This window comes from Temnothorax americanus, unplaced genomic scaffold, assembly GCF_048541705.1.
Source record: "Temnothorax americanus isolate GAGA-0224 unplaced genomic scaffold, ASM4854170v1 Scaffold74, whole genome shotgun sequence".
Lineage (NCBI taxonomy): Eukaryota > Metazoa > Arthropoda > Insecta > Hymenoptera > Formicidae > Temnothorax > Temnothorax americanus.
Genome location: NW_027509797.1, coordinates 1 through 24060, shown reverse-complemented (window position 1 = coordinate 24060; position 24060 = coordinate 1). Strand labels below are relative to the sequence as shown.

At 40.2% G+C, this 24060-nt stretch overlaps 4 protein-coding genes across 8 annotated transcripts; 2 read left to right on the top strand and 2 right to left on the bottom strand.

The window, feature by feature from the left end:
- Positions 1-287: 287 nt before the first annotated feature.
- On the bottom strand, positions 288-4585 carry LOC143906643 (presequence protease, mitochondrial). Of its 2 annotated transcripts, XM_077422833.1 has the most exons (3): positions 4399-4585; positions 3787-3918; positions 288-3668 (listed from the first exon to the last, which is right to left on the bottom strand). In XM_077422833.1, exon 3 carries the CDS (start codon positions 3618-3620, stop codon positions 510-512), a length of 3111 nt encoding a protein of 1036 aa, XP_077278959.1. In that variant the 5' UTR covers positions 3621-3668; positions 3787-3918; positions 4399-4585; the 3' UTR covers positions 288-509. The 2 variants fall into 2 exon arrangements, with proteins under 2 accessions (XP_077278959.1, XP_077278960.1); XM_077422834.1 differs by lacking the exon at positions 3787-3918.
- A 1800-nt stretch (positions 4586-6385) lies between these two features.
- LOC143906607 (uncharacterized) lies at positions 6386-8524 on the top strand. The gene is made up of 2 exons (XM_077422802.1): positions 6386-6542; positions 6718-8524. Exons 1-2 carry the CDS (start codon positions 6513-6515, stop codon positions 8497-8499), a joined length of 1812 nt encoding a protein of 603 aa, XP_077278928.1. The 5' UTR covers positions 6386-6512; the 3' UTR covers positions 8500-8524.
- A 1419-nt stretch (positions 8525-9943) lies between these two features.
- LOC143906606 (polyamine-transporting ATPase 13A3) lies at positions 9944-23145 on the top strand. Of its 4 annotated transcripts, XR_013259574.1 has the most exons (19): positions 11801-12558; positions 16083-16226; positions 16393-16460; positions 16706-16873; positions 17058-17125; positions 17245-17514; positions 17611-17815; positions 17896-18094; positions 18356-18467; positions 18565-18754; positions 18944-19144; positions 19424-19609; positions 19737-20114; positions 20265-20406; positions 20523-20671; positions 20784-21015; positions 21171-21252; positions 21337-22600; positions 22677-23145. XR_013259574.1 is itself a non-coding variant. In XM_077422800.1 (18 exons), exons 2-18 carry the CDS (start codon positions 16211-16213, stop codon positions 22385-22387), a joined length of 3717 nt encoding a protein of 1238 aa, XP_077278926.1. In that variant the 5' UTR covers positions 9944-11271; positions 16083-16210; the 3' UTR covers positions 22388-23145. The 4 variants fall into 4 exon arrangements, 3 of the variants coding, with proteins under 3 accessions (XP_077278926.1, XP_077278927.1, XP_077278925.1); XM_077422800.1 differs by lacking the exon at positions 11801-12558 and adding an exon at positions 9944-11271 and having other exon boundaries at positions 21337-23145; XM_077422801.1 differs by lacking the exon at positions 11801-12558 and adding an exon at positions 11287-11786 and having other exon boundaries at positions 21337-23145.
- LOC143906608 (uncharacterized) lies at positions 22596-24054 on the bottom strand. Its single transcript, XM_077422803.1, has 4 exons — positions 23856-24054; positions 23543-23786; positions 23303-23457; positions 22596-23199 (listed from the first exon to the last, which is right to left on the bottom strand). Exons 1-4 carry the CDS (start codon positions 23986-23988, stop codon positions 23096-23098), a joined length of 636 nt encoding a protein of 211 aa, XP_077278929.1. The 5' UTR covers positions 23989-24054; the 3' UTR covers positions 22596-23095.
- Between the last annotated feature and the right edge of the window lie 6 nt (positions 24055-24060).

The following is a 24060-nucleotide window of genomic DNA, read 5'->3' as shown; positions in this document are numbered from 1 at the left end:
TGTAAATGGCTCATCCATTCTTTGGGGATTGCATCTAAAGACGCTTTAGTTAATATTTCAGTTACTGGAGAATTATGAAGCCATTGCGTCTCGTAAAAAAAGCATAGTGCTTCGGAAAAATATTTCTTTTCAGCATTGATATCCATATATATCATTTGACTAAAAAAAAAGAAAAAGAGGCATATCACACATTTTTACGCTTACAGTAAATAAGTGAGTTGATAAATATTTTAAAAATTGTGTATGTATGTGAAATTAAGGTATAAAGTAAAGTATAAAAAACAAAATATTTTTCATCCCCCTTAACTGGGATACATTTAATATACAAAAATAGCATAAATTATAATATTCAACATTATGTGTACCAATAATACATAAATAACATATGCGTCTTTTTTCACGTTCTAATATTTATACGGGAAACGCTTAACAACAGAATCGACAATGTCTGCAGTTTAACGTAAGACGCTCTTCATTGTGAAAATAAAAATTATATTTTGACATCTTATCTAGTCAGAGGCTCGTGCTCGGTCTGCTTCTTCCTGATTTAACACCAGCCACGTTTCTTTCTGCCTACTTGAAATGTCCGCATTTGTCGGTCCAATAAGCGAACGACCTACTCTGACTTGGTTTTGATCGGGTTTCAGATACTTGGCTGCCACGTGCAAAAGCTGCTCCTCAGTCACGGCTTTTAGCTGCTCTCTTTGCCTTTGAAGATCATCGTCCGTGATGCCGTTTATGAATCTGGTCAGGCCTCGATTACTGGGAGGAATGGGAGCGTCGATTTGTTGGAAGATTCCCAGCTTTGCTTCGTCTATATCGCTCTGGGGCAACGAGTACCCGACTAGAAAATCATACGTCTTGTCGAACAAATCGAAGGTACGAGTGGAGTTCGGGTCTCTGTAGGAGTAAAAGGAGAAAATTCCCTCCGACGTTAGTTTCGCGCCTCCACCGTAAGCTCCGCCCTTCTCTCGAATCTCCGGATGCAGATACACGGAGGTGATCAATTTGGACAGCACGCGCAACGCGGCATAATCTGGATTCGTATAAGGAACAGTTAAAATAGCCTTGGAGCAATAGTTGACCGTGTACGGCAGCACGTGGTGATTGCCGCATTCCATCGTATCGATGCTCCGGTCGCTGGTGACGATGTGCGGATTCTCTGAGCGACCCTTCAGCGAATCGTAGAACGCATGAATACCGTTGAGAACGTCGTTTTGGTGTTCCTCGGACAAGTTGATGACCGATCGCAGGTGTTTTTTGTTCAAGACACGCGTGGCTATCTCCTGCATGCTGTGCATCAGGGGAGTCAAGTCACGTATCTGCGCCACTTTCTTCATCCTCGCGATATATTGCAATCCCGAGAGGCTCTCCTTCGCACGGGCTATCGGCGAGACCAAGCTAGCGGCGCTACTCATCGCGTACAAATGACCGGCGTGCGAGATACCGTTGATCAGGTCAGCCGCGTTCATCTTCACGAGCGTCTCGAATCTCGGAAGGTCGGTCAGCTTAACGTTGTTGAACAGCTCGGTCCACAGTTTCCACATGTCGTCCGAATTGCGATCCAAGCAGTACGATTCTACGAGAATCCCTTCCTCGTACTTGAGTTCGCTCTCCTTGTGGTCGGCGATGTGATTTGTGAAGTTCAGACCGCCAGTCTTCAGCTGCATCATCTGATCGAAAGTCCTGTAGTCGTACGTCTGCGTGCCCATCTTCGCGACAACGTAGTTGAACAGCGGTATCAGCTGCTTCAACTCGGTCGGCAGCGCCTGCGTGTTGAGTATTCCTCGGTAATAAGAAATCCCGTTCGTCGGTTGTACGGACAGCTGAAGAGGTACTCCGGCGACCTCCAGGTCGGAGATCTTGTATCTTTCCACGTCGGCTTTCAAATCTTCCATCTTCAACGTCGGCAAGACTTCAGCGTCCTCTTTCTTCTGTTGCTCGGCGAGTAAGATCTTTCCGTTTTTGTATATCTGTTCCTTCTCCTCCGTGGAAAGTGTCTCCAGCTTCGTCTTTAGTAGCTCTTGCTCGGCGAGCGCCATATTACGCTCGTATTTTTCATCGGGCGTCATCGTTAACGTCAATCTATGGGTATTGTTCCCGAGATAAGTCTCGGTTAGACTCTGCAGATACCTGGGATCTTCTCTCATTCGCGACGTGAGTTTCTTCACCGCGTCGTTGATTCGCAACGACCGTATCAAATCGCCGTTGTGATTCCACAATGACGTCAGATTGAAGAGCAAGCCCAATCCGAAATTCGACGTTTGATGCTTCACATGGAGCTCGATTCCGTGCAGGACGGCTTCGACGTGATCCTTCTCGAATCCCTCCTCGATGACTTTCCGCACGGTCTTGTCGAAGATACTCTCGACTTTCTCGAAATCTTCCGGCTTCACGCCCTGCAGACTCACGACGAACATCGTGTCTCTGCACTGCGAATCGAAACCCGTGAACGGTCCGAAACCGGTGCTTATATTCGATTCGACTAGGGATTTGTAAAACGCCGAGTTTGGACCTTTCAGCAACAGCTGCGACAGCACGTACATCTCGAAAGTCGTTTGTACGTTAGTTATGTCGTTGCACAAGTGCGCGATAGCGATGGTGCCGTGTCTGCTGGGATCTGCGAGCAGTGGATCGGGTTTGCACGCGACGTGCTCCTTCCTAGCGTTGCTCCATCGCTTCTCCGCTGGCACTTCCGACATAGAAGCGTCTATCCTGTCAGCGAGGAAGAGATACCGATCGTTGATGAACTTGAGATGGTCCTCCAGCGGGAACGTTCCGTAAGAATAAAAGCGCGAATTGGAGGGATGATAGTACTTGTGGTGGAAGTTAAGGAGATCGACGTACCGTAGATTAGGTATAACAAGAGGATCGCCGCCGGAAATTACAGAGTACGTGTGGCTCGGTAGAATGGAATTCAACAGGCGTTCCGCCATAATGGCCTGATTGTCATTGAAAACACCCTTCATCTCGTTGAAGACCACTCCCTTGAACACAATGGGAGAGTTGTTGTCGTTGACGTCCGCGTGTTCCAGTCTCCATCCCTCCTGTCGGAAGTCTAGCTCTCGCAGATTCGGTTTGAAAACCGAGTCCAAGTAAACCGACTGTAGATTGCGGTAATCCTTCAAGTTCTGCGTCGAGAACGGATATATGGTATAGTCCGGTCCGGTCATAGCGTTCATGAACGTGGCCAGGGATCTTCTCAGCATCTTGAAGAACGGATCTCTGCAGGGGTATCGCTCGCTGCCGCACAGAGTGGTGTGCTCCAGTATATGGGGCAATCCTGTGGAATCCATGGGAGTCGTGCGAAATCCAATGGAGAACACGTTGTTGGTATCGTCTCTGGCCAGATGCAAATACTGTGCGCCCGTGCTCAGATGCGTTAGCCTCACCGCGGTGAGGAACAGCTCGTCTATGCTCGAAACCTCGTCCACCATGAACCCATGAAGAATCTCGCCCTTTTTGAATTTAGCTAGTTGATCCGGCGTCAGCTCCTTTCTCGGATGCAACGCGCTCGATGCAGCGCATGTCGACGACCGGAAGGTACGGTATGTGACGCGCCGCTGTAAAGCTGCGCCTCTTAAGAGCGAGTTCCTCGATAATTTGAATAATCTCAGCATCTTGGAGCACGTCTCGCGTTTAGATCGGTAGGGGAAATAAAGCTGTACCTGAAAATCATATAAGAGGCGGCACACGTCAATCGTATATAATTTAGAATTACTTACAGATTTTATGCTGGGAAGCAAAATAAAAATTATGTACCACTTCAGGTATAACGATACTTACCGATTTCTCTTGATCAATCGCAAACGGACTTAAATTATATGTAAAGCTCGATCACAAAAAACTCTTTTATCACTCTGACAGACATTCCACTTTAAAATATCATATGATATCAATCCGAAAAGAGGGGGAAATCTGTATTACACGAAAGAAAGTGTCAATAACAAGTTTCAGAGCGACAAATATTAATTGGGAATGCCAGTTTCGTCAAGCGGCTACACGACAGTCATTGGGGCGACGTTGACTAAACTCTAATTAACTTAACCAGTGATTAATTGACAGAAACATTTACTAGAAAATTTCAGACTATAATTCTACATTTCTAACCTATCTTTTATGTATTAAGCAACAGCAATCGGTTGAAGACACGGTGATAATATTAGTCTTACGTCACGCATTTAAAAAAAGTAACAAACAATTAGTAAATTAATAAAGAAAATAATTATCAAAAGTAGTAGTATTATCTAAAGTGCTTGAACGAATCGCCCCGGTTAAATTAATTGGAGTTTCAAGTCACCTTTAATGTACGATGCAACTAGATGCAACATTCGCGGGAATAAGCAAACACCGCGGTATTGTTCCGAAAAATCGAAGCCGATATATAAATAAACTTACCTATCGACTCGTTTATTAAAACGACAACTCGGAATGTTTTCTTGCCAGTCTATTGCAAAACCATCCGTCTACTTTCTGCATTTGCAAAAAGTAAATTACACCTCGGATCCTCGTTTGACAGCCAGCGTGCTTGGAGGTTAGATCGAATGAGAACCTCCTTGTGTCACTCGTGTAGACGTGTGTAGACGGGCACTAAAGGGTATTTAATGCCCGTATCACACTAGGCGATTGGCGATTGCGTTTACGTTTGCGTCTACGTCTTTTGACCAATCGGAACGGAAATCGCGAATCTCGCAATCGCCAGCAGCTACTTTCTGATTGGTCAAGAGACGTAAACGCAAACGTAGACGCAATCGCCAATCGCTAGTGCGATACGGGCATAAGCTTTAAACCGAAAGAAATTGACCAATCACAGTCAAATATTCTCTTCACATTCCATTGTGCGTGGTCAATTTCTTACGGCTTAAGGTGAAATTTCATGGGCAGTAAAAAGCAGCAGCAGATCGTACTGATTGGCTATAAAATAGAGAAGTTCTAGGAACTCGAGAACTTCTCTATTTTATAGCCAATCAGTACGATCTGCTGCTGCTTTTTACTGCCCATGAAATTTCACCTTTAAGGTGATCCTAAAGCCGTGTGATCCTACGCGGTTTTTTTCAGTCTTTTTCTTAGGGTGCCATTACATGGAGCGCGGAAACGCGGAAACGCGGAAGCGCGGAAGACAAAATTTACTAGATTCCCGTCGATCCGTTCCGTCTGTTTTGAATGCCTTAATATTACATGGAGCATATTTTGAGCGGAAAAGCGGAACGGAGAATTATAAAATATTAATTTTTAACGGTATTTATTGATTAAAATGCTTGTATTCAATAGATAAGCTGAAAAGATAAGCATATTAATAAAAATTGCAATGAATTAAGTGAACACAATTTTAAGAAATGAATACAAATGTCTATTTGTCACTATACTGTTCCGCTTTTCCGCGCAAATTGTGCTCCATGTAATATAAGGAGAAACAAACTCGCGGAACGAACGCGTCAAAATCCGTTGTCAACGCGGATACAGTATACTCCATCAAATTTCGGAGCTGTTTAATCACATTGAAAAAAAAAGCTTTTACACATACTCTTCGATTACTTTATTATTTAATAAAAGTGGCAGTATAATATTATAGATCCAAACATCATGTTGATGGTTATTATGAAGTATATATCTTATATGCAAGCCAGGGTACATACATAGGCTGCGTTAAGTACTGGCAGTGAATATCGAAACGCAGCCATACATACATACACGATAATAGCGGATTCCGCTTTTCCGTTCAAACGTGCGGGACTCAACTCGCGGAAACGCGGAATCTAGTTACTATTCTGTTCCGCGCTTCCGCGTTTCCGCGTTTCCGCGCTCCATGTAATGGCACCCTTAGCACTAATCTTTTACGTGGTTTTATAGAAATGCAAAATTCGTGTCTAGAATTAAAGTACGCATCAAAATCTAGGTCATAGTGGTCGAATTTATATGTGGTGGTCGTCACGTATAACAAAAAATATTAATTTTTTTTCGTTTTTGATATAATAACGTCGACCACCATGACCTAGATTTTGATGCGTATTTCTATAAAGCCACGTAAAAGATTACTGCTAAGAAAAAAACCGGTTAGGATCACACCTATCGTAGACCCCCGGAGCGGATTACGCGGAAGCGGAATGAGCGTATCACCAATCACGGGATCGTTCTGAATGAACCCTTTCCAAGATTCCGTCGAAACAGTGTGCCCGATTGGTGATCCGCTTCTTCCGCTCCATGGGACCTCACTTGATTGGTAAGCTTGTAAGGGTGCATCCCCATGGAGAAAGAAATAGCGGAAAACGGAATTGAAATTTCTTGGATTGGCTAATATCCCATCTTGAAAAGAGCCCTTACCCCCCCGACTGGAGATTAGCCAATCAGAGCAATTCCGTTTTACTCTTTATGGGGATGCAGGATGCAGTCCAAAGTCCAAGTCAGTCCGAGTCCTAACCTAAGTCTGAAACGGTGTTTTACGTTTACTACGCGTTGACGACTGAAGGAATATTATTTCTAGATTAGCAGAATTTTCTTGATTATGCAAGAAAATGTTCGAAAGTGACGATTGGATCTTTGAAGTGAGTCTTTTAACTGTACGAGATCATATATTAGAATTTCTCTGGCTAATTTTTGCGACTTTATGTATCATCACCGCAACTCTCCGGCACAGACACAACTCCGGTAGAGTATCTTTCAATGTAATTTGTAAGACGGACATTACTGACACGTACCATGTTCCATGTACTATTCTAGGATGCTTTCGACGGGGATGATGTCGAGGAGGAGACGAGGTGGAACGCCTCGTCTCCGTGTCAAAGTGAAGAAAAAACATCGTCCGTCAAGCGGCGTAGAGTGGACAGTCGCGAGGTTTTGCCGTCATTGTCGACGGACAGTACTTTCGTTCGGCACGCAGAATTGGATATCGTAGCGACGGTCGAGGCCAACGATCCGCCTTTCAAGAATCAAGACAACGACGACGTCGCACGAGGGGGCCTATTGTTGGGAATTTTCCAGTCAAGTACCTCTCGAGATACATTTGACTTTGCGAAGGAGGTAGAAAATGATCCGTCAGGGGTACCAAGGAAGACGCAATGTTTTCGGCCTAAAGTGGACGCAACGTCGAAAGTGTTCCGGTACGAAGAGTCCCGAGAAAAGAGTCACGAGGCTATGACTGAAGAAAGACTCGCGAAAGAGGTAAAATTGATTAGAATATTTCCTGGGCCAGCTGGCTTGATACCACATATGAAAAACGACAATAATATCTCTGCTGCATCTTATCTAAGTAGTGTTGAGGCATTGGAAAAAAATAATGCGGCAACCAAGCACATCGAGATTAAGTCCCAAGACGAGAAAAACTTGTTTGGAGAGAAAGCTTGGAAACTTTTGTTGAACGATCTGCCAAAAAATTTCTTACAGGATTACAAGATTTCCACTGTTAAAGACAAAGCGACGTCTAGTCATTGCGAGAGTACGAAAGTAAAATTTATAGCTGGTGTATTGGATTACATAGATCATAGTCACGACGATCCGTTTGTTGTATTAAAAGATTCGACGGGTAGCATAGAAGGCACCATTCATCGTGATATTCCGTTAACTTATCCCGGCATATTGGAGCCAAATGTAGTGATTCTTTTACAAGATGTAGGACTACTAAAAACTACAACGTACGTAGTAACAAATAAATATCATATTTTAGTATCCCTAGTAAACTTATTAGCCATATATTCGGATAAAGGCCGGATTGTAAGTACGTCTCTTATGGAAAGCATTTTGTCTGACCAAACGACTTCAAATGTCGAATTAAATAAGATTAACGATCGTATGCCAGTTTCGAAATCAGCTTACATCTCTGAACTGCAAAAGATGGCTGAAAGTCGTAACGCATCTCGGCAAGCTAGTACTTTTTCTTTAATCCCGTCATCTAGTCCCAGAATCGAGGCTCGCGAACCTGAGTTAGCGAATGGTCCGCCGATGCTACGTCCGAAGAATGACAAACACTGCAAAGTTACAGACGAAACACTTGGACGTTTCAATTATTCGATGGGTACGGACGACTTTGATAGTACGGACATTTTTCTTACTACCGATTGTGACTTTACAACTCTGGAAGAGCAGAGTCGTCTCGATCGTTCGCTCGGCAAAAGTACGACTATTTCGCGAGGTAGTGAAATTCAGCAGTGCGACTTGCAAGTGAGAAATATGGAAAAGGGATCGACAATAGATTTTCAAAAGCAAATGAAAGAGCGACACTTGCTACAGACCTTGCCACAGAAATGCGTCACCGATGTAAAATCTTGCGGAACGCGTAACGCACGTTACGAACGTGACACGTGTTTCCCGTCTTATGACAATATGTCGTGTAGAGATTCGAATGTAAACGTGAGATCTACATTGCCAAATATGAAACGTAACGTCGAAAATTCAAAAACTTTGCTAAGCTATTTTACTAACGATAATGAGTATGACTCGGACGACGAGATCTTGTCACAGTTGGACGTAGATAATGTCTTTGACGAACCAAAGAAGCACTGCTAAGGAAAAGCGCTAAGAAGAATCTTTGCCAACATACGATTGATACGATACACCAACGTGTCAACGTGTAATGGGTCGCTCGTGCGCGCGTGCGAGAGAGAGAGAGAGAGAGAGAGAGACTGGATTTTGAGATTTAGACTATTATATAAAAAAGAAGGTTGTGAAATAGGTTACACCAAACATTACAAGTAGTGCTTAAAGATAAAATGAGATTCGAATTAACCATGATTAAAATAGAATATATTGCGATATATATGTACATATGTATACACGCGCGCGATAAACGTTTGTATTCGTACTCTAGAGTTATTGCAGATAAAGCTGTTTGCAAGATTTCCAGTAAACACCACGTTACACGTTACATTAAAACATTTCGCTATCTAACGTCCCGTCATAAAGTTAATGTATGTACATAGCTTTCGATAGCGAAGTAAATCCGACGCCGATTTTTGATCGTTCATACACCTGATACACGGAGAGAAAGAACGTCAACTGTGCGTTATGATTTTACAACGTTGTATAACGTCGTACCTATATGTTGTAAAACGTTGAGGCGTACATAAGACGTATGTATGCCCAAGAGCCCAAGCTTTTCCGAAAGAGCTATGACAAAGCGTCAAAGCGTAGCCGCGGCGTAGCGTTGCGGCCGTGAATAGTGTGATATCGCGTGGTAGGTTGGTGCGTATAATGGCTAAATGCCTGGGCTGTCAGAGGCAGGACCGCAAAACAGATTTTGTAACCGATTCAACATTCGTAGCTACTTATATGTGTTTGCACTTGGGTTAAATAAAAGACGAGATGAAATTTATCTTCTGTCAATTCGAATCTAGCTTAATTAATCGACCTGCCTGCCTGGCTGCCTGCCTGCCACGCGAACATGAGAGAGCAAGGGTGATACGCGCGCTTTAATCTCTTATATCTATAGCCGTTTTATAACTCGGACAAATTATGATTCATAATGCTGTTCATAGGATTATCGGACACGGTACGATTATCTCAAGGTTGAATCGGTGGATTGACGCATTGACACACGTTAACGTCGCGACTATAATCTACCTCACTTTTTTCAATTTGTTTTGTTTTTGTACAACCAATATACTTAAATCGCATCAGGCAAATTAGAAGGGAAACATGGGGCTACGTCCAGAGACGAAATTCTCGGTAAATGATAAAATCGTAGAGTTCAGAGTTAGAGCGCGCGAATTAAGCAAGTTCATTATTAGGTATATATCGAAGCTCGTTCAATGGCTGCGGAGGCACAGGGCATTACGCGTGGCATTTATATAGATAGCATCATTTATTGTTTAGTTCAACCAAGAGACAAAGGCATTTATTAAACGAGGCATCGAAGCATCGAGGCACAATTAAGCTTACCGTCGCGCCGCGCACAGAGAAAAATGCGAGTGAGGGGATTACAAGTGTCAACGGTAAAATAAGTTGGATAAGAGATCGCGGCACGAGATTAAGGACGGCGCGGCGTGCAAAATGATAACTGATCGCTTTCGTTCACGTACATCAACAGAATTAATCTCGTGTGATTATTATTTATTTCCAATTTGCCTTTTTTTTCGCAACACGCGCATACATCAATGTCAACGTCAATATTTTACGTCACCTTACGCCTTTTCGGATATTCAACGAGGTCGCTCGACGAGCGACAAAGATTCATCGAATCTCGAATACTTGCTTTTGTTCCGGACGCGCGATATAAATTTTAACTGAATTTTAATATTTTTGCGATCGATCGGTGTGAAGCGCATACGTGCATAATATATCCTTTAAGCAAAATGATAACAATACGCTTGCAACGTGGCAGCAAATTTAATCGGAATTCTGCATGAAAAACCGGTGCCTCGGTTTTCGGTGTCCTCGTACGGCTTGCGTTTTGCTTACAAAACTTGTTTATAAAATGAGAGAGCAACGCCAAAAACCGCGCAAAATCTGCTAGTATAATGGTAACCGCAAACAGACGGTAAAAACCGTCGAGCAAGACGATGCATGGCGCAAATCGTTATACAACAGCAAAGGTAGCAGCAACGATCGAGCGCTACGTGGCAAGTCTTGTTCGGCGGTGTATTTGCTGCCACGTTGCCGTTTGCGCGGTCGTATATTACCTATTATATTGCATCGTGCGTACAATTCTTGCTCGGTTTTTATCGGTTTTAACTCTGTTGTTACATTATGCTAGCAGATTTTGCGCGGTTTTTCGCATCACGTTATCGTTCTCATTTTATGAGTATTAGGAAGTTGTGTTAAATTTCTGTTGTTGTTTTGTAAGCCAATTTAATCAATGGATTTTGCATCAAATCTGTCGTTTTTCTGCCAAGGTACATTGTTGCAGATTATTGTGACAAAATGTGACAAAATATACACACATACAAAATGACAAAACGGTGCTTTTTTCAGATTTGCCTAATTTACACACACACACACACACACACGCACACACGCACACACACAGTGAGAAATATACACGCTACATCACTATAATACATATATGCATATACACGCCGCGCACCGTATACATTATACATATGTATATGTATTTGCGACGTATATATATCGTACATCTTATTGTTAATGGAAAGAATGGAATATGCGAAAACCAACGACTCGTCCATCACAATTACATTGTTATGTGTATATTTACGTAACACACGTCGCGCGTTACATCCGTGCGAGAGAGAATGTACGCCAGTTTCTTATTCGCAGTCATATAAAAGTCACTTGGCGTGTTCTCCTCTTTGACTCCTCTTCGCAACGTCTTTTTCCAAGGTATTTGGCCAGGACTACCCCGATAAATCTTCTATTTACAATTTACATCCATACCCAGAGCACAACTAGCTATAATACGGAATAGAATAAACGCTGAGCCCGGCCTTGGCGACCGAGCATTAAAAAAAAATATCGAGCCATATTAAGCAAATAAGGCTTTATCGTTTCATCGCATCTATAAAATTTTCAAATAGTGTCATTATCGTTGTTTCAACAAACGGAAGACATTATTTGCGCATTCGCGATCCTTATACAAGTCGCAAATATAAGTAAATTCGAGGAAATTTCAACGTTCGACATAACGTTCCTCGATCGTTGATTCCTAATTGTCGCGATTATCGATAACTCGCTGAACTCGCTCGCTATTACCGTTATCTTTTGCAGTTTCGGCCGAATACAATTCCCATTGTACTCAACTTGAACAAAACCGTTCTTCTAGTATTGCGAATAAAAATTCCATTGTAACATATGTTGCGAAAGTATGTCGAAATCGGCCAGGGGAAGAGTAGGAAGGGGTGAGTGATCGCACCTTATCCACGAGACCGAGGTCGAGCGGGGGCGAGCAAGTCGAGGTAACGCGACACGAAAGCGTATGTCGCGCCCACCTCACCGCGCACCGCACCGCTCCGTTCGCGTTCCGTTTCGGCGGCGTGGACGTAAAATCGTCGACAGTAGACAGTACACGAGTAACACGAGTGCAATTCGGTATATGCTTCGCACACGAGACTTGAGCGGCACGTCGAGCAAGAAAAAAACCGCTTCGGGAAACATTAATCACCGATCTCTCTCATTCTCTATAGTCACTCGTGGAAAGTCGTTCTAGTCGCTACTAACGTCGTCTACTCGCTATTATATATCCAAAGTTCACTCACGTTGACCTTGTGTGCCACGAACGCTAACGAGGCGTTCTCGTGGCTTCCACTTTGCGATTTCGCTTGGATTTGAAGCTCACGTTCGACGCTAGACGAATCGTTATCTACCTCGCGCCTCGCGCCTCGCGCATCGAACGCAAGTTACTCGTACTCGATCGAGAGAAGTGTACCATCGCGCATTCTCGCATACAACTCGACAGATCTCGCGAACGGATTGCGCGCGCGCGCGGAATTTTCGAAAATTTCGCACGTTACGAAAATTCAGCGAGTCGATTCGAACCGACGCGACGAACGGGCGTGCGAGCGCGCCTGCGTCGCCCGCTACGCGCGCGAAATCGCCCGCTCTCTTGCCGTCGTCGACGAGGCGAAAGCAAACTTGAAGAAACTCGACGAATACTCGAAAAGCATCGCATTCGTACGTATATATTATATATTCCGCTTCTCATATATATCATCATTATCGTCGTCGTCGTCGTTGTCGTCATCATCACCATTACCATATCGTCATTTCATGATATAGGATATGTACACGACGCGGATGGTCGTCAAGAAAAAGCAAGAGGAAAAATGTTACGTTACGAATTGTCAGCATGTCGATCGCGTACTATACTTTTGTGCGCTCGAAAAAATGCATGCAAACATATATATATATATATATATATATATATATATATATATAAAATAATAGAAAGTTGAACGTTAAGTACACGTTAACGTGTAACTCTGACAATGAGACATATCTTACATATCTTATATTTAAAAATCGACACGAGTTATATATATATAACGATTTGATATTCTTGTTAATCGTAATCCCGTTAATCGCGTTTGCACTGCTGCACGTGGGTCTCACATGCAATATCGCGCGCAGATCTTTTGAACCAAAGCGCAAACAAATTACGGATGTGACAAAATCTTTATTTGACTACGTGCTTATAGCAATCTGTCAAGACATAAGTTATATATATCAATACACGCTTAAAACGTATATACTTTTATAAACTGTACGTGTAAAATACACATCATCATCATCATGATATAATAATCGTATGGTATATAAATATTTTTTTATATTTATGGTGATATTTATCGAATTAACGCTACCGAATTAATTAACGTTAAGGTATATAGATCAAGTTTGGTCATTTTGCGCTAGATGGAGCCACGATCATTTGTCAACCTTGCACACGACGGAATCATCGAATCGAATCGAACATATATTCACGCTGCGACAAATTGATAACTATATCAATTTCTTGTAATAACAATATACAGTAAGATGTAGCAACACATATATACACATGTCTGTCTATTTTTTGGACTTTTCTACGTTCTGAGAGTTGAGTTTGCCTCAGATTTTCAATCGAAACTTTGATTAATTGACAATTTGTTATATGATAGCGATTATATTCGTAACCATTTAACCTTTAGTTTAAAGCATAGTTTTCTAATCGATCCTATATATATTTTTGTAGATATATTTGTGATAAAAAATCAACTAATATATCGATTGTAATTAAGGGGGGAACCTAGCTGGTTTATAAGGCTAAAAAAAAGGAGATTTTTATGAATTTTTTTTATTGACACGACGGCAGTTGAGGTTTCTAAATTTTTTACAATATTTAACTGCTTTGTTGAAGAAGTAAAACAAATTTTTATATTGTAAACGACGTGCAAAATGGCGTCGTGGTGTATCTCTAATCAGAACGCCTCGCCAACCAAGTTGCCGATCTGCGGGAAAAATAGATAAAAACAACTACGGCGCAATCGACTTGATTCAAAGTGCGTTAGCTAAAGAATGAACAACCATTCTATGTGAACCAAGAACATGGTTAAAAAACTGTAAAATACAAAATTGTTTAGCACTTTTGAATTAAAAAAATAAATTTTTGAGAAAAAAATATCCTCCGTTTTTATCTAATAACAATTTTTTAAATTAATGTTTTTACCAATGTTCTTTGGTTCACATAGAATGGTTGTTCCTATCTTTCCCGCAGATTGTTGGCGAGGCGCTCTGATTAGAGATACACCACAGCGCCATTTTGCACGTCGTTTACAATATAAAAATTTTTTTCCTTTTCAACGAAGCAGTTAAATATTGTAAAAGGTTTAGAAACCTCAACTACCGTTGTGTCAATAAAAAAAGTTCATAAAAATCTCCGTTTTTTAAGCCTTATAAACCAGGTTCCCTTAAGCTAACAATTGTTTTGAAGCCTTTACCCAGGTAGCACATATTAATTTTATATCCGTTTTTTGAACGTATGATACATAGCTTCATAACCGTAAAGAACCATTAAGAAACGTATTTTTTACGTTTCTGCAGTTAACAAAAATACCTATTTGTTAACGTTTTCTTTTCAAAGTTATAATTTGCTTTATCTATATATATATATATATATATATATATATATATATATATATATATATAATAGCTTTAATAGCTTTTTTTGAAAGATTTAAATTTATATTGCACTAACCGATTGCACAAAATAAATCATTTTATCCATGCACATATATCCACTTATTTACTCAAATTAATTTTGCTCTACACACACACACCGGTCTTAATCTATTTGTCGTCGGACAAATCTGAGCTTAGAAAACTTACAACATTGCAACTTGCACATCAGTAATGCACGTAGAGTGAGACAAGTATATTTTGTTTCACTTTAACTTGATGCACGAGTGTGAACCAGTTTAGGAATTTCTTGGAAAAAGAATAGACGTGTCATAGATGGTACATGCATAAAGCTTCTAGAACATTCTCACGCATGTCTCAAAGACGTCATAAACACGTTCGAAAGACGTGAAAAGTAGGAATTTTAAATGTCTTTATCATTAAAACAAAACGTTTCTCTAATAGTTTTTAAACGTTATTTTATCGGAAAAGAAACGTTCCATCGAAAGTACGTTTTTCGAATGAATTTTTACGCATGAAAAATGTTTCTAGAAATCGGTTATAAAACATTTCTGAAACGTGTATGTGCTACCTGGGTATACTTTCGATAAGGATAAATAATAAACGTACTTGCAATCGTTGGAAGAATTCATAAATGGGGGAATAGAAATCGGGGAGCAGAAAATCGGAACGTCTCTCGATACACTCGCACTCGCGCACAGAAAAAAAAGAAAGTGTCAAATAAAAACTTATAAGCTCAAATTAATGCGTTCATTGTTTCGTATACAAGCAACAATTAATTTATATAATCTTATAAGAATTTCAACTTTTTGTTTTATTTTTTTTCTTGGTTGAAATATATAAAATAATTTCATTCAAGCAAATTTTTTTCGTTTAACACAATAAAATCTTATTTCAAGATTTTCACGTTAAAACTAAAGATATCTTCAAATCAAGAATATTCTCTTTTTCTATGCGCATATACATTGTAAAAACACACATATATGTATATCGTACGTCGTGGTCACAATCCTCTTGCCATAATTATAATCTGTAGGATACGAGGTATACGTGTTAATCCTTGGAGCTATTACGAAAATCGAGGTGGAACGCATTCGCGTGATTGGCTTTGCAGAAGGACAGATTAGAAAGGATAAATTGACGCAACGTATATTAAACGTAACGTCCGCGCGTCTGTGCGCTCTCTCTCTCTCTCTCTCTCTCTCTCTAAATGAAATATGCTTACTTCCGTTGCTTACTATATACATTTTCAAATCATATATCTGTAAAATTATATTTATTTATCTATAGGATGATAATATATATATATGTATAGATGGCTGTAATGTAAGATAAATGTGCTTTAACTCATATAATATTATAATATGTAATAGATATTGTCAAAAGACTTTTCTGTTACGTAACATCGATAAAACATTTGCGCATAGTTTAACGTACGCGTATAAGCCGAAACGCTAAATAATTTTTAAATATTTGCAGCATTTAAATATTGGCAGTAACTTTGTATTACAACTTTGCAGGCGCTACCGCGTCGGCGGAAAAAAGAAAAGAAAAAAAAGAACACGAGACATTTAGTGACAGACAACAGGATCGTGACGAAAGAAGCTGTCGAGATTACGGAACAACTTAATCGAACAAGATAAAAGTTATGATCGATGTTAATGGTAAGCATGACGAAAACAGAACGTGGAATATTTATTGTTATATCGCACGAATAATTTTTTGCGCAAGATACACACACACACATATGTAGATCATTGGCATAATTTCTTTATTATTGCAAGTACGTGATATATTTTATGAGTAACTTACAGTTTATTTCCTTCTTAGGGGTGAACGATAAGGAAAAGTCGGATGTTTTATGGCAGAAAATTCATACCGATCAAAATGAACATCTGGTATAGTCCGCTCTCTCCATCTCTTTTCTATTTTTCCTGGACGCGTTAAATCTAGAATATTACAATAATTATGCGTATCTTTCTGTTATTTGCAACATCGAATATCTGTAACTTAATTGCTTACATCCTCAGTAGCAGAGTGACGTCAAATGACGTTTAAATGACGTCTAGAGACGTCTCTAGACGTCAATTAGACGTCATCTTGCTACCTGGGACAATTACAATACAGTAATACGGTTTTTTAGCGTATTTACGGATTCGAGAAGAGTTCGCTGAGGACCACCCTGACATACGTCGCGTACATATTGTCTATCGGCGTGGTTCGGCTATTGTTTCATTGGTATCCTCGGCTACATCTGTACGCGACTCACCGAAAATGTGCTTTAAATTGCGCGACGAAAATACTTGCGATAGTAAGTTTTTCTTTTCTTTTCTTACCGTTATTCTAGGCTGTTACTGATGTTGCATTATGCATTTTATAATAATTAGTTATCACCATTATTAACATTTGCAACCATTTCGTATTTGGAAATATGAATTATGTATAATAATAAGGTATTATATGTGTGCGTATAATAATAACATATATAAATGTAGGATGATTATCAAGGATACGAGTCATACTTTGTACGAAATGTTCTGGAAATTTCTACTAAAAATATAAGGTAAGCGAATGTGTATATACATATACATCAATTAATATACCAAAGAGTAATGTAAGGCCAAAATGACGACGTTGAGAGACTGATCTTTAAAACTAGCTGCTATCATGTTTTACTTTTAGCGCGAAAAGCTTGTTGGCCACCGCGTTGGGTATCGTTGACCAAAATATCTTGGAGAAAATTAAGAACAAAAAGCTAAAAATTAATTTAGAGAACGGCACGCGTCGCGAGGTTTGCGAATACAAGGCTTTCTGGTGCAAAAAGAAATGTTACATCTGGGACACTACGAAAAATATATTTTCAAGGCTCGTAGAGCTCGACAATGGTACAATGTGTTCCGATCTCCACCTCTCGCGGCGTAGCGGCTTGTCTAAGGAAGAACAGTTACTTAGGTGACATTTCCAAATATACTCGTAACTCTTAGGTATACGAGCCGCTAGAGAAGTGGAGTTTTCTTTCAATTAAGAAACGTTTTGTCTTTGTCACAGGCGCATCGTCTATGGAAATAACAATATTGTTGTTCCGCTTCAGAGTATCGGCGTATTGCTACTGCTCGAAGTTTTAAATCCGTTCTATATTTTTCAAGTATTTACCTTGTTCGTATGGTTCGCGGAGGGGTATCTGTATTATACTATCGCTATAGTATTAATGTCACTGTTTGGCATAACGAGCTCTATAGTGCAAACGCGTAAGGTTCGTAGAAAAAGGAATAAAACTTGTTTGTCTCTCCCGTCTGAATAAAACCAATTTTATATATTGTGGAGTATTTTTAGAACCAAATAAATCTACGCGGTACCGTTGCATCGTCAGAAAGTGTACGTGTACTTCGCGATACTGGTATTTTCGAGAATATCTCTTGTGTGGAGTTGGTTCCCGGTGATGTTATAGAATTACCGAAACGTCAAGCGACTCTCGTATGCGACGCGGTTCTATTAACTGGGCAGTGTATATTAAACGAATCCATGTTAACGGGTAAATATGTATCTCTCAAATATCTATATATATACCTAATATATATATATATATATATATATATATATTAGGTATATAGATATTTATAATATATATATATATATATATATATATATAAAAGCTTTACAACCTTAATTCTTTTCCAATAAAGGCTCTCTCTCTCTCTCTCTCTCTCTCTCTCTCTTTCTTTCTTTCTTTCTTTCTATACACTATATCTTTCACATATAATCTGTTGAAATTTGCTCGCTTTACCAATTTTAGGTGAGTCTGTACCGGTGATAAAAACATCTTTACCATTACACCATACATTGTACGACGCCAAAGAGTATACGTATCACACGTTGTACAGCGGTACTACTATAATACAAACCAAGTATATACGAAACGCACTTATTATACTTTTACTCTCGTATATAATAATAGATACACGTACACGTACGGTATGGATAATTTATGGATAATATTTGCAGGTATCACGGTGATCAACCGGTTCTCGCGAGGGTCATCAGAACTGGTTTTCTGACCAACAGAGGTGCTCTGATTGCCGCTATACTATATCCACCTCCAGCAGATTTCAAATTTGATAAAGATTCATATAAATTTATTGGCATTTTGGCATTTATCGCAACTTGTGGCTTTATATATACCGTAATAACCAAGGTAATTTCTAAGACTTTCAAACACAGATGCTTGCGTATTTGTACGTTACGTGTATGTATTATTATTTATCTGTTTGATTAAATCGTTTTTATACAAAGATAAAAGACATCAACATTCTGCTGTAATAATATAATAATAAATAACAACAACAACAACAACAATAACAATATAATACACGAAATAATTTAGGTCTCAAGAGGAATTTTAGCTAGCGATATAGCGATAAAAGCATTAGATATCATTACAATAGTTATACCGCCGGCATTACCAGCCGCGATGACCGTAGGAAAGCTGTACGCTCAAATGAGATTGAAACATGCACAAATATACTGTATTAATAACAGGGTCATCAATGTTTCCGGCAGCATAACTTGCGTCTGTTTCGATAAGGTGAGAGAGAAGATAACAGAGGGATTAATGTAACAAAGAGAGAGAGAGAGAGAGAGAGAGAGAGAGAGAGAGAGAGAGAGAGAGAGAGAGAGAGAGAGAGAGAGAGAGAGAGAGAGAGAGAGAGAGAGAGAGAGAGAGAGAGAGAGAGAGAGAGAGAGAGAATTAAAAAGGAAATTATGTCGCAGCCACGTGCTCGCGGGACAGGCGAGCAATTCGATAACACGTTAACGATGACAATAAACGCTTTCTTTCGTCTTTATTTTGACGTCATATCCACAGACGGGGACATTGACCGAGGATGGATTGGATATGTGGGGCGCTGTAGCATGTACGAACGGTGTCCTCGCCGAGGCTGAGACGGATATATCCAAACTTAAAGATCATCCTCTTTTCGAAGGAATGTTAGTTTGCCACAGTTTAACGCTTATCGATGGAGAACTTTGCGGTGATCCTTTGGACGCAAAGGTAAAAGATATATACATCTTACACGTTCACTACTTTTATCACTGCGACCGCTTTGCCGTTCGACATCTCGACGTACGTGACGACACGCTTTACAGATATCGATCATCGTTACATCACGTTATTACAGATGTTTGAAAGTACCAAGTGGTTATTGAAAGATTCGGATTGCATACACGTAAATAAACTAGACTCGATAGCACCGATTGTCGTGAGGCCACCGGAGAGCACGAACTTGACGAAAAATATGAACGAAATCACGGAGATTGGTATAATACAGCAGTATCAGTTCTCGAGTTCCTTACAACGAATGTCCGTGATCGTACATGCATCAGGATCGGATTATTTCAAAGTTTACACAAAAGGCTCTCCCGAGATGATAATCAATCTAAGCAAAGCGGAAACCGTACCGAAGGACATTTCGCTCACTTTGGAGCGATTCACGAGACAGGGATTTCGTGTGATAGCGATGGGCCGCAGAGCGACAGTTTTTAAAAGTAGCGCAGAGGTAATATCTTCTATAATTCGTGCAAATTTTTTTTCTCCAAATGTGCAAATGCGCCACAGTCGCAGAGTGCAAGATTAAAATATATCTCAACGATGTGATACCTCTCAAAGAGTACATATACGCATATAATATACGTATTTATATTCGTAGCTATCGAACGTGTCTCGAGAAACGGTTGAACGGGACTTGGAGTTCTTGGGACTGGTCATTCTGGAAAATCGATTGAAGCGACCGACGGCACCAGTGATTACAGAATTAAGGGAAGCCAATATACACGTGATGATGATTACAGGTTTGATCGAATAATGCAAACCACGCTTACGAATCTCTCTACCGCGATGCTGTGCACCCACAATGGATACCATATATATTGTATATATTATAATGGACTCGACCTTTGATTTTTAGGAGATAATATTCAGACTGCGATAAGCGTCGCGAGAGAATGCGGAATACTTTCGATCGAAGAACACATCGTAGACGTGAGCGTAGCCTCCAATGAGGAAAAGGATCGTCCAGAGATTATTTTCAACATTCAGTCTCCATCTCCAAGATTGGTAAACTTGAAAATTCTCTCGCATTGAAAATTTTGGACAGAATAGCCGTTCGCGTGGCGAATCTCGTCCACGTACAAGTGAACAACGTTCACGTCCTGCAATTCTTTTCCAGGGCTCGCAAGCTCAAGATCACTTGGTGTCACCGACGATCAAAGATGTAGAAAGCGGTATAGCCAATTGTAATTACAGATTTGCTATAACGGGCCAAACCTGGCAGGTGATGCGAGAACATTATCCCGATCTTGTAGATCGCGTTTGCGTACGTAGCGCGATATTCGCCCGAATGAGCAGCGATCAGAAGCAACAATTGGTTGTGGAGCTAATGCGACTGGGTTATTACGTAGGTACGTACAAGCACGCGTATATCTCTCGGTAGCGCCGCGGTGAAGGAATATTTTTATGTAATAAATCCATATTTTTGTAATAAACGTTCCAAGCGAACGATACGTAAGCTAGTGATGTTGTGAAAACTATATTTTGTGTATATTGATGCTTATAGCCATGTGCGGAGACGGTGCTAATGATTGCGGAGCGTTAAGGGCCGCGCATGTCGGTATATCGCTCTCCAAAGAAGAATCTAGGTGAGAAACATTTGTACTCGCAATATATTACACCTCAATTTTAATCTAATTTCCGTTTGCATAAATTAAATTATATCTTTGCAGCGTGGCCAGTCCCTTCACCTCGAGAATACCCGATATAAGCTGCGTCCCAAAAGTAATACGGGAAGGACGCGCCGCTCTAGTTACGTCGTTTGGAATTTTTAAATTTATGATCGCGTATTCTCTTACCGAATTTCTGTCCGCCATAATATTATATTCCATAGACTCGAATTTGACGGATCTACAATTTCTGTTTATCGATATCTTTTTAATCATCAACTTTGCCTTCTTCTTCGGGAAGACTCGTGCGTGTAAGGACAAGTTATCCAAGACCACGCCGCCGATGACGAGTCTGCTAAGTTTCACTCCGCTCTTATCTCTAACAATACACATGCTCGTAATGATTGTTTTTCAAGCGACAGCGTATCACGCCGTTCGACAATTTTCGTGGTTCACCCCGTTCGTTCCCACCAGCGATACCCTGCAGTACACATGTTACGAAAACTATTCGGTCTACTGTGTCTCCATGTTTCAATATATCACGATGGCGATTATATTTTCACGCGGAAAACCTTACAGACGCGCGATTTATACGAACGGCGCATTCATGTCCTCCATACTTGTAATGACGGCCGTGTGCACATACATTACGGTTTATCCCGCGAATTGGGTGGTGAGCGCGCTGCAATTGATCCTACCACCCGTCTACGATTGGAGGCTCGCTATCTTAGCGCTCGCTCTAGCCAACTTTATCATTTGTTTCGTAATAGAGAGTTTCGTAATAGAGCGTGTCATTGAAGATATCTTGAGGAGAAAATTATACAAGCCGGAAAAATCCAAGAAACGATATCTAAATATAGAATACGAATTGAAGAATTGCGAAAGTTGGCTGAACGTTAACAAACAACCGCCATTATTACCTAGCCCTAGTAGGCTGCGAAAGGGAGATAACTCGCGAAATGTCGCGTGTATCACACGTAACAGCCATTGTCGATATCCGATCGGTGATCAAACGATGAATGATTTTAGCAACTTGAGCAAGTTACCGACGAACGAACGGACCAATAGGGAAAATGGATTCGAAAATTTTGGCTTTGCGAACGACCGAGTATAGCGATAGTGAAAAAAATGTATATAATAACGTACACAATACGTTTATTCACCGAATTAGTATCCCTTTAAATAATTAAGCCAGTCCTAAAAAGATAATAGCTGATATGAGTGCGGGAAAGTAATATTTGTAGTACGTGTGTGTATACGAGATTTGTGTAGATATAGGAGCTAGAAGGGAGGAGAGCGGGGAAAGAGAAAAAGCAGCAGTATTCATGTAAATACAATTTAACTGTACGTTAACGTTACATCATTTTATCACAGTCAAACGCAATTTTTCTGACTCGTTACAGACAACACGTATGTCGTAAATCGGGAGATATGACGTTCCGCGAAAGGAAGGATAATTCTCTTAAGACATATATATATATCTCTCTCTATTGAGACACTATGTTCACTGGGATGTGACAATATGCGCGAGAGAATTAACGACAATGACTCAGCATGGCATCAGAGTGTACAGCACTATATGTATGGTGTGTAGTCAGATTGATTCACATTTGGTTCTCGGGAAAAGACTTGTAGTCAAGGACTTTTATGTATCTCTGTCCCTGAGAGAAATTTGATTCACGCGATAGAATGGCCAAGTTAACATTCAAAACTTTTTTTCTTTTCATTCGCGCTTGTCTCGTTATCGCAGCACGATACATTCAAATCATAGACAAACCGATCGTACAACATTCAACATGCGACAACGTGATAACGTCGTTCTTTAATAATAAATTTGTGAATCTACAAAATAAAATAGATTACAAATCATGAGTCTCGATCGTTTATCATCCTGTGAACCTACAATGTCGATCTTTTTAGCATTTTCTGAAAAGAATAAAGCGTTCGTAATACACAATAATGAAAGTTACAGCACATATAATATATACGCCCTTACGTCATCCTTAATTACGTTTATATAACTTCTCACCGATAATAGACTTGCGTTTAGCTATCAATTCTTTTTGGATATGTTCCTTAAAACGTAGAACTATTTGACCGATCATTCGAATTACGACGTCATCTATGCTTGATCTCAGAAGTAACGTCGGTAAGATCGTAACAAAGTTTTCAAACGCCTTTTCTCTGTTAACAGAAACAAGTATAAAAAACGTCATATGCTCTACAGAAACTAACGTATCTATCATATTATTCTATTTAAAACGATTACCTGTGTAACTCGGTTAACGTGCTTTCCAACATAACGTCACCGATAATCAGATACAAGTGTGCGTGCACGTCTTTCTTCGGTAAACGAGTAGATGCTTCAATAATCAATCGTAAAGTGTGACTTAAACTAATACGGTTGGTATACCAAACTGGACCAGCTTGCAAAAATAAAGTTCTTAAAAGTTTAATCAGTTGCGACAACGATGCGGACGATGCGGACGAGTCGCACCACGTTTCAATAGCACCTGGAAAAGAGAAAGGTCCGTGTGGTTTTGTGAAAAAAAGGCACGATACGCGAAACAATATTACGTTACCATTTAAATATTTCATAACTGATACGCAATAGGTTTTGGTAGACTTGGGAAATTGTTCGTCGTTGCTAAACAGAGATGTAAACCATGCGTGAATTTGACAAAGTCCCAAGTTCTGTTCCAAACACCCATCCATACACGCCGCTTGAGAAAAATCCTCTTGATGTTTTCTGGATTCATTAACAAACGGCTTTACTTTACCATATGG

Bases quoted from the DNA above. Each gene is read 5' to 3' on its own strand.
- LOC143906606 (XM_077422800.1), top strand. The intron at 17,816-17,895 runs GTTCGTAGAAAA...GAGTATTTTTAG, and splicing joins CTATAGTGCAAACGCGTAAG to AACCAAATAAATCTACGCGG. The intron at 19,610-19,736 runs GTAAAAGATATA...ACGTTATTACAG, and splicing joins GTGATCCTTTGGACGCAAAG to ATGTTTGAAAGTACCAAGTG.
- LOC143906607 (XM_077422802.1), top strand. From the start codon at position 6,513: ATGTTCGAAAGTGACGATTGGATCTTTGAA. The intron at 6,543-6,717 runs GTGAGTCTTTTA...GTACTATTCTAG, and splicing joins GTGACGATTGGATCTTTGAA to GATGCTTTCGACGGGGATGA.
- LOC143906643 (XM_077422833.1), bottom strand. From the start codon at position 3,620: ATGCTGAGATTATTCAAATTATCGAGGAACTCGCTCTTAAGAGGCGCA.
- LOC143906608 (XM_077422803.1), bottom strand. From the start codon at position 23,988: ATGGATGGGTGTTTGGAACAGAACTTGGGACTTTGTCAAATTCACGCA. The intron at 23,787-23,855 runs GTAACGTAATAT...TCTCTTTTCCAG, and splicing joins AGTTATGAAATATTTAAATG to GTGCTATTGAAACGTGGTGC. The intron at 23,200-23,302 runs GTGAGAAGTTAT...TATTCTTTTCAG, and splicing joins TAAACGCAAGTCTATTATCG to AAAATGCTAAAAAGATCGAC.